Here is a 9,852-nt window from a genome sequence, read left to right as displayed (position 1 = left end):
TCCGGAACACGAGGGTGAAACGAGAGCGGAGGGAGTTGAACCTGAATAAAATGAATCGAGCACGAGTTTGAAACTCCTCTAACGTCATATCTGATCTTAACCATTAACTGTTTGTGTCTCTGGTTTATTTATTTTCATCATTTCATTTTTTGCCGGGAACATTCCGAGCTTCTGGCGGGAGTGACAGCAGACTTACGCTGACGTCATCAGGAACATCTGACGATATTAAAATAGTTTTGATCGTCCCTTAGTCTCTGACGTCACTGTCCCTCCTAAACTTTGATGTATAACACAGTGACACAGCTTTAATATTTGAACGTCTTAAGGGTGATGGCGACCTCTAGCGGTCCGAGGTGTGAACGACTGATTTCCAGGTGTTACCTGCGGTTGAACTTTTATGTTGTATATGATTAAGGTGCTTGTGTGTCTTAAAAAACAGTTTTTTTTCCGTTACTATTCTCTAGCTTTACACTTTGAAGTGAAAGTTTAGTTTTATTAAACATTTAGTGACAGAATGTGTTCCTCACATTATGGCCATGATCTGACTAGAGCTCCTTGAAATGTTGTTTGATATCGTCTGTATGAACGTGAAGTTCCTTCTCAAGATCTTCTCTTTCGCTCATGAGCGTCTCTTCAACCCTTGAGACTGATCTACACGACATCCAGTCACGTGCTCCGCCAAGTTCCTCACACATGTCAGTCCACCTGGACCTCCACACGGTCCTCGGTGTCCTTCGTTGAAACTACCGGGCCTGGACGTTGACTTTGGTCAGCACCGGCTGGACCCGCTTGTTCTGACAGGACAGGTACCGGGTCCAGTACCTGCAGAACTGCTTGTCCCTGAAGCCGTAGATGACGGGGCTGAGGAAGCGAGGGATGATGTAGACCACCAGGAAGAAGATGTAGCGGATCTCCAGACTCAGGCCCGGGAAGAGCGAGATGAGGGCGGCCTGCAGCGACGGAACCACGAAGGCCAACATGCAGAGCAGCAGCTGCGAACACAAACAAAGTTCTCCGTGGTGGGCCTGAAGTTTCTTCTCCAAAATATTTTTCTTAAAATTATTTCACTTTTTTCTCAGTTCACGAAACACTTGGATCTTCTGCTACAAACGGGTTTAAAATATGGACTTTTAACTTCTGTTTTTTTGGATTTCTCATGTTGAGGCTTCAACACAAGATGGACTTTACGGACGAGCAGTATGAAGGTATTATGGATGTTTTAAGTGTCTTTTTGGACGAAGATGAAGACAACATTTTTGTGTTTAACTCTAAAAAAGAACAGATTACTCTGAAAAAATCCCAACAATCCCCAAAACCCTCTAATGCAGGGGTCTAAAACTCAAACTCATAAGGTAAGGTAAAAACTTTATTGATCCCTCAGGAGGTCTCCTTCGGGAAATTGTTTGCGGAGCTGCTGGAGAGGCAGCCGTCCTCGTCGGCGCCTTTAATCCTATGGGGATTTCTTTCATGGGGGGCCACCAAAGGTCGTGGCTGAGCTTTAGAATGGAGCGTCTTAGAAATGTCTTTACTGCAATTCTTTGATCTGACTGCGTAATGTTTTCTTAATTTTAGTGTTTTTTCACAGTGAATTTGGACCATTTGGTTCGATTTTTGCCATTGTGATAAGATGGAGATCTTCGCTCTGCCCAGACTCATAAACAGGGGGCCACAGAACATCATCTCATGGACCCATATAGGCCATAAGTTTACGTCCCCTGCTTTGTCATGATAAGACATAACAGGAAGTCCTGTCTGGGGTCTTGAGATGGTCTTAGACTCTCTAAAACTTCTGAAATCTTCTGACCCGGTTCTTGTCGTGGACCCACCTGCACGCCGTGGAGCAGCACGGTGTTCCTGGCCCTCTTGACGGAGGCCAGACCCATGGAGGCGGCCCGGGCCGTCAGCATGATCTTGCAGTAGGTGTAGATAAGCGCGAGCGCCACGAAGGAAAGGTAGGTGACGTCGAACACCACGTTCTTGTAGTAGATGGACGGGTGCCGGAAGAGCAGCGTCTGGTCGCAGAAGATGGAGCCGTGGAAGAAGCTGGACGGCTGCACGGCGATGGTGACCAGCAGGTCGGTGACGGGCGGCGTGGCGGCCAGGACCAGGATGACGGCGATGAGGAGGCGGGTCCGAGGCACGGTGCACATCTGGCCGTAGTGCAGCGGGAAGCAGATGGAGACGTAGCGCTCCACCGCCATGCCGGCCAGGATGAGCGGCGTGGAGCGCGTGGTGAGGACGGCCGTCATGATCTGGAGGCGGGAGGGAGGTCAGGGTCAGGGGGAGGCGGGAGGTCAGGGTCAGGGGGGATGCGGGGGACGCGAGGAAGGCCACGACTCACCAGGAGGCAGCAGGCGGACGTGTGGATCCTCCTGAAGATGTAGCTGACCACGTAGAGCGCCGTCACCAGGCTGAGCTGCAGCGCGTCGTTGATGACCATGCAGGCGAACATGATGTAGCGCGGGTTCTCGTAGAACAGGCTGAGGAGAGGCCGCAACATTATGACCACCTTTTCTATCTTAGTGGATTAGTTCAGGGTCCTTCAGAGATCTCATTGAAGACATGATCACGATCTTAAGCCTTTGTTTCTGTTCCTTATCTTATCTTTAACACCGGAACACAAACATTCATCAGGCGGGTTTGACACTAGTTTCTAGAAAGCAGATCTAAAGAATCAGATCAGTGGCATCGGAATATTTAATGCTTGAATTTTAAAACTTAAAATGTTGAAACTTTGATTTAAACGTATTAAATTGAAACTTGTTTAAATATTTTTGAAGCACTGAATTATTATTTTTAATAATTTTAAAATCAGCTAACTCTATATTGAAAGGTTAGGGTTTTATTTGTCGTTTTTAAAAATAATAACAATTAAAAACAATCGAAACTAATTATTCCTGGGAAAGAGTTTTATATTCAAAATTCCAACTATTATTTTTATCTCCACAGCCTTTTAAAGTCAATATCAAATGTTGGTATAACAGCACCAACTTCAATTATTTATATTTGTTCTCACAAAAGTATAACTACTCAAATAAATGTTCTTAATTCAACATTTTTTAAATTGTAGCCTTTTAAATTCAATATATAAGTTCAAGTTGTTTTATTATCAAATATACATGTATCAAGACATACAGCATCAATTAAATTGTAGTCCTCTCACTGTCATGTTCTAATAGTGCCAACTTGAATTATTTATTTTGAAAATTATTCTACGACGTTTATGTATCCGTAGTCTTTTTTAATTATTTTAAAATTCAATATAAAAATGTTGGTATAATAGTTCCACCAGACAATACCAAAAAGAGTACTTGAGCAAACTTAGAGCCAATCACGCGACGCGCACACGAGCACATGACACCAATTCGTCATGACCGATTCCAAAGACATTTTAGATAATTGTAACTATTCTGCCGCTGTTATGATATTTTTAAAGTTTATTTTATAACGCTAGGAATGAAAATCATGTGGAAAATGTATATTTTTAGTTCCAGATTTCGCGCGGGAAGACGGTCGGACCCCGAGGACTCACGCACCTGTGGCGCAGGAAGGTGTGCACCATGCTGCCGTTGATGATGCTCAAGGTCAGCCACACCAGCATCGCCACGATGTTCTTCGTCAACGCGCTGCTGAAGTTCTCCTTGGACGCCGCAGAGGCGCCCCCTGCCGGCAGCCCGCTGCAATTGCTCACCAGCTGCTCCAGAGCCGCGGAGGAGTTGAACATGTCTGACCCCAGGTCAGCGCTTAGAGGTGAGACTCACGCAACGCACGCGCACCATCGAACATGGCACGTGCTGTCACGAGTCTCTGAGAGGAACATACGAGAGAAAGTGAAGATGGAAGGGAAGAAAGCTGGAGGAGAAGGAGTCAAACACGCTCAGGAAATCTGGAAAAGTTGCTGCAGCTTCAGGTCATGAGGCCATGATGTCTGATGATGTCTGATGATGTCTGATGATGTCTGAGGAGCAGCAACTCATGATCATCTTGTTGAGAACATGAGGAGCGTTTCTGTTTCAGCTGCAGCTGCAGCACCTCCTCCGATGAGTGACAGCTCCTCCTCGTCTGCTCCTCCTCGTCTTCCTCTGACTTATATCCTCATCCCTGGACCGGTTGTCACGGCTACGTGATGTTGTCTCCTCACCTGTTCCTCCTTCACCTGTCAGGGCTGAACACCACGAGAGTCCGACTGTGTGTTGGTTACACTTTTGTGTTGGTTTGTCACCACTTGTGAGCGTTGACAACTGAGCGACACACAACTGACGCTTGTCAAACTTTTTCTATCTGTCATGGACTTTGAAATAACTTGTATGTTTGGGACCCTGGCTCCTACAAAGGTTTAAGTGCTGTCAAATGAAAGAGTCTTTGAAAGAACATGTGTCAGTGTGTGATTTGTAAAACTGCACGACCTGCATGAATGTTGATTTATAGAGAGGAAATAAAGCTTTTGTTTTGATAATCAAGAGCATAATTTTAAACACGGATGGTGATTTATAAAAAATAAAAAAAGCTTATTAAGAAAGGTTTATTATCAAAGGAACATTATAAACATCAATGGTGAATTTGATGTGATAAACAAAGCTTTTATTTTGAAAATCTAGTATATTATCTGTATTTTATCTGTAAGAGCCTCATATTTATCATGAATTCTAGATTTATATATATATATATATATATATATATATATATATATATATATATATATATATATATATATATATATAATAAAAAAACATTTTATTTTTAGAAACACAATGTATTACCAAGAGCATCAAGTTAACAGTTAATGTTTTAATGAAAATGTTTCTACTAAGAGAAGAAAGAAATTGTCCATGTTGACAACACCTCAGTTACACTGTGGATATATATATATATATATATAATTTTAGAATTCAACTACATAAATGCACATGTAAAAATCTAAATATTTTACGACAATATATTTAGTATATTATGTGTTTTCGTAAGCATATTTAACATTTTATTTTGAAAGGATGGTGTATTACTGCCTCCCTTTGCCAGGTCTGAAACACAATGGTTCAATCCGAATATTGCATAGTTTAATACAACCATTCAAAGTTCATTATTTTAGGACATAAAAGACATAATATATATTTGAAATAATTGTATTCAATAATATCTTCTAAATTAAAAAAATAAATTACACATAGAGTTCGATAATATAAATTATAATATAAAAAAATAAAAGTCCTTAATTCAATATGTTTTAATGAATAGTGTTTTAAATTCAATATAATAACAAAGGTATTATAGTGACACCAGACAAAACCAAAAGAATACAGAGCTACTGGATTGAAACTTTCAGCCAATCACGTGACGTGAAGACGATCATGTGACGATAAGGAAGATTACGGCAGAATTCAAGTCTAAGAATGAAAATATTAATTTTTATATGATTGGAATTTGATTATTAAACCATGAGATAAAATGTTTGAAAATATTCACGTTATTTAATTAACCTTTCAATATTCAAATTACTAAATTAATTATAAAAAAATATAAAATTAAATACCGAAAAAAATATAGTTTCAATAAACAATTCAACGTTAAAAAACGATGCCACTGATATATTTTCACAGACGGCCTCATATGAATAGAAACTAGTTTGTGCGTTTATTCATTTGTGTGTTTCTCAGCGTCGCTCCTTCTTGTTGAGGACGGACACGCGGACCCTGCAGCACTTGGGGCTCAGCAGCATCGTCTTCATGTACTTGCGGAAGCGCTTGTCCCGGAGCCCGTAGACGACCGGGCTCAGGAAGCGCGGCAGCATGTAGACGATCAGGTAGTTGACGAAGCGGATCTCGCGGATGGTTCCGGGGAAGATGAGGTGCAGCAGCAGCTCCATGCTGGGCGACACGTACGACAGCATGCACATGGCCAGCTGGGCGGCGTGCAGCAGGATGGTGCGCCGGCCCCGCTGGGCCGACACCTTCTCCGTGGACATGGCCCGGGCCGCGAACAGGACCCGCAGGTAGGTGAAGACCAGCACCAGGAAGACACAGGAGAAGTAGATGATGTCGAAGGCTTTTCTCTTCTGGGCCAGGACGGGATCCTTGAAGACGTTCTCCCGCATGCAGAACACCGACTGGTGGAAGAAGCTGAGCGGCTCGGTGGCCAGCGTGGCGAACAGGTCGGTGAGGTCCGGCGCCACGCAGATCAACCACATGAACCCGATGGCCATGTAGGTCCTCCTCACCGTGCAGATCTGCGAGTGGCGCAGCGGGTTGCAGATGGCCACGTAGCGCTCGATGGCCATGGCGGCCAGGTTGACCGGCGTGCTGCGGGTGGTGAAGACGGCGATGAGGACGAAGCAGCAGCAGACGGACACGTTGATCTTGTGGACGGTGTAGCTGAGGATGAAGAGCAAGACGGTGACGGTCAGCTGCACGCCGTCGTTCATCACCATGTGGATGAAGAGGATGTAGCGAGGGTCGTCGTAGAACACCTGCGCGAGAGGGGATGAGTAGGGCTTCATTTCTGTGTTGCAATTAAACTTCTGCCCGCTAGATGGCAGCAGTCGAAATCCTGTGAGATCCTGGAGATGACTGGGGACAAGAGGATACAGTGGACTGCAGCAACTTTGGTTTGAAAACAAATGAAATCAGTTACGACTTCAAGAGTCATGTGGTCTGTAGATTCTGCAACACCAGAGTCAAGTACTGGACAATACTACACATATATACTTGTTACTAAATATCACAACACTGGAGTCAAGTACTCGACAATACTACACATATATACTTGTTACTAAATATCACAACACCAGAGTCAAGTACTCGACAAAACTACACATATATACTCGTTACTACACTATCACAACACTGGAGTTAAGTACTCGATGATACTACACATATATACTTGTTACTAAATATCACAACACCCGAGTCAAGTACTGGACAATACTACACATATATACTTGTTACTACACTATCACAACACCGGAGTCAAGTACTGGACAATACTACACATATATACTTGTTACTAAATATCACAACACCAGAGTCAAGTAATGGACAATACTACACATATATACTTGTTACTAAATATCACAACACCAGAGTCAAGTACTGGACAATACTACACATATATACTTGTTACTAAATATCCCAACACCAGAGTCAAGTACTCGACAATACTACACATATATACTTGTTACTAAATATCACAACACCAGAGTCAAGTACTGGACAATACTACACATATATACTTGTTACTAAATATCACAACACCAGAGTCAAGTACTGGACAATACTACACATATATACTTGTTACTAAATATCACAACACCAGAGTCAAGTACTGGACAATACTACACATATATACTTGTTACTAAATATCCCAACACCAGAGTCAAGTACTCGACAATACTACACATATATACTTGTTACTAAATATCACAACACCAGAGTCAAGTACTGGACAATACTACACATATATACTTGTTACTAAATATCCCAACACCAGAGTCAAGTACTGGACAATACTACACATATATACTTGTTACTAAATATCACAACACCAGAGTCAAGTACTCGACAATACTACACATATATACTTGTTACTACACTATCACAACACTGGAGTCAAGTACTCGATGATACTACACATATATACTTGTTACTAAATATCACAACACCGGAGTCAAGTACTCAACAATACTACACATATATACTTGTTACTAAATATCACAACACCCGAGTCAAGTACTCGACAATACTACACATATATACTTGTTACTAAATATCACAACACCCGAGTCAAGTACTCGACAATACTACACATATATCCTTATTTCTAAATATTACAACACCAGAGTCAAGTACTCGACAATACTACACATATATACTTGTTACTAAATATCACAACACCCGAGTCAAGTACTCGACAATACTACACATATATACTTGTTACTAAATATCCCAACACCAGAGTCAAGTACTCGACAATACTACACATATATACTTGTTACTAAATATCACAACACCAGAGTCAAGTACTGGACAATACTACACATATATACTTGTTACTAAATATCACAACACCAGAGTCAAGTACTGGACAATACTACACATATATACTTGTTACTAAATATCACAACACCAGAGTCAAGTACTGGACAATACTACACATATATACTTGTTACTAAATATCCCAACACCAGAGTCAAGTACTCGACAATACTACACATATATACTTGTTACTAAATATCACAACACCAGAGTCAAGTACTGGACAATACTACACATATATACTTGTTACTAAATATCCCAACACCAGAGTCAAGTACTGGACAATACTACACATATATACTTGTTACTAAATATCACAACACCAGAGTCAAGTACTCGACAATACTACACATATATACTTGTTACTACACTATCACAACACTGGAGTCAAGTACTCGATGATACTACACATATATACTTGTTACTAAATATCACAACACCGGAGTCAAGTACTCAACAATACTACACATATATACTTGTTACTAAATATCACAACACCCGAGTCAAGTACTCGACAATACTACACATATATACTTGTTACTAAATATCACAACACCCGAGTCAAGTACTCGACAATACTACACATATATCCTTATTTCTAAATATTACAACACCAGAGTCAAGTACTCGACAATACTACACATATATACTTGTTACTAAATATCACAACACCCGAGTCAAGTACTCGACAATACTACACATATATACTTGTTACTAAATATCACAACACCCGAGTCAAGTACTCGACAATACTACACATATATCCTTATTTCTAAATATTACAACACCAGAGTCAAGTACTCGACAATACTACACATATATACTTGTTACTAAATATCACAACACCAGAGTACACATCTGCATTTTCATCTTTATTTTAAAAGTGCTATACACTCCTGCCTGGTGTCTCTCCCAGCTACCCCGGTGAGAGGCGAGGACACCCTGGACAGGAGTCTAGTCCACCACAAGCAGACCAGAGGTTTTAGAAGCCGATTCAAAAGTCACTGGACAAAACAAACTCTCTGAAGGTGACCTGATCGATAGTTAATATTAAAGTCTCGTTTAGTAAAAGTAATAATATTAAGTATTTTATGGACATGACAACGTTTCTTCTTCACATCTGGTGAACAAACGAATGATCTTTTCATGATTTAAAATGTGTTCATCTTGTGTAGTTGAAAAACTAAATACAAAGATGTGCAAATCACCTCTTTTAATAGAAATATGGATTCTATTACTTTAGCTGTTAACATAAATAATAAAATCTAATATATTATTTTCATGTTTGAGAGAAACGGCACACTTAGTGTAATATAATGGTTGTTAATGACACTAATATGTGTTAGTATCACAACAACACTCGTTTGTGTGTCATTTTAAAATCAAATAGATGATGAAGAAGAAGATGATGAAGAAGAAGAAGAAGATGATGAAGAAGAAGATGATGAAGAAGAAGAGGAAGATGATGAAGAAGAAGATGATGAAGAAGAAGAAGAAGAAGAAGAAGACAAAGACAATGAAAAGGAAGAAACTAAAATAACAGGTTTGTTTGAGTTATTTGGTTTTCTTTGAATTCCCATTTATTAAGTTCAGTCCAAAGACATTATTTGTTATATTGTAAACTTAAATTTTAAAACATGTATTTCATCAAGATTGTTATTTTCTATTTTATCAAGTATTTATTTTATCAAGATTGCTATTTTTGTATTTTATCCAAATTGTTATTTTTGTATTTTATAAGGATTGTTATTTTTGTATTTTATAAGGATTGTTATTTTTTATTTTATAAGGAGTGTTATTTTTTATTTGATAAGGATTGTTATTT

The 9,852-nt window shown here is 40.0% G+C and overlaps 2 protein-coding genes across 2 annotated transcripts in view; both read right to left on the bottom strand.

Moving 5' to 3' along the window:
• Positions 1-743: 743 nt before the first annotated feature.
• Positions 744-3,724, bottom strand: LOC148070086 (odorant receptor 131-2-like). Its single transcript, XM_087801005.1, has 4 exons — positions 3,537-3,724; positions 2,342-2,480; positions 1,827-2,252; positions 744-992 (listed from the first exon to the last, which is right to left on the bottom strand). The coding sequence occupies exons 1-4, from the start codon at positions 3,722-3,724 to the stop codon at positions 744-746; spliced, it is 1,002 nt and encodes a 333-aa protein (XP_087657131.1).
• Positions 3,725-5,650: 1,926 nt separating this feature from the next.
• The window catches only part of LOC148070085 (odorant receptor 131-2-like), a 7,189-nt gene continuing 2,987 nt past the window's right edge, over positions 5,651-9,852 (bottom strand). Inside the window, exon 3 of the mRNA XM_087801004.1 lies at positions 5,651-6,463. Within this exon, the coding sequence (XP_087657130.1) occupies positions 5,651-6,463 (813 nt within the window). The remainder of the gene's footprint in view (positions 6,464-9,852) is intronic.

Source organism: Callionymus lyra, chromosome 10 (genome assembly GCF_982586985.1).
Source record: "Callionymus lyra chromosome 10, fCalLyr1.hap1.1, whole genome shotgun sequence".
Taxonomy (NCBI): domain Eukaryota; kingdom Metazoa; phylum Chordata; class Actinopteri; order Syngnathiformes; family Callionymidae; genus Callionymus; species Callionymus lyra.
Note: the sequence above shows the minus strand (reverse complement) of the source record. Positions and strands in the feature narration are given on the sequence as shown.

Excerpts from the sequence above, each read along its gene's own strand:
- LOC148070086 (XM_087801005.1), bottom strand. The coding sequence starts at position 3,724 with ATGTTCAACTCCTCCGCGGCTCTGGAGCAGCTGGTGAGCAATTGCAGC. Across the intron at positions 2,481-3,536 it reads CACACCTTCCTGCGCCACAG|CCTGTTCTACGAGAACCCGC; the intron begins GTGCGTGAGTCC and ends GCCTCTCCTCAG. Across the intron at positions 993-1,826 it reads TGCTGCTCCACGGCGTGCAG|CTGCTGCTCTGCATGTTGGC; the intron begins GTGGGTCCACGA and ends TTGTGTTCGCAG.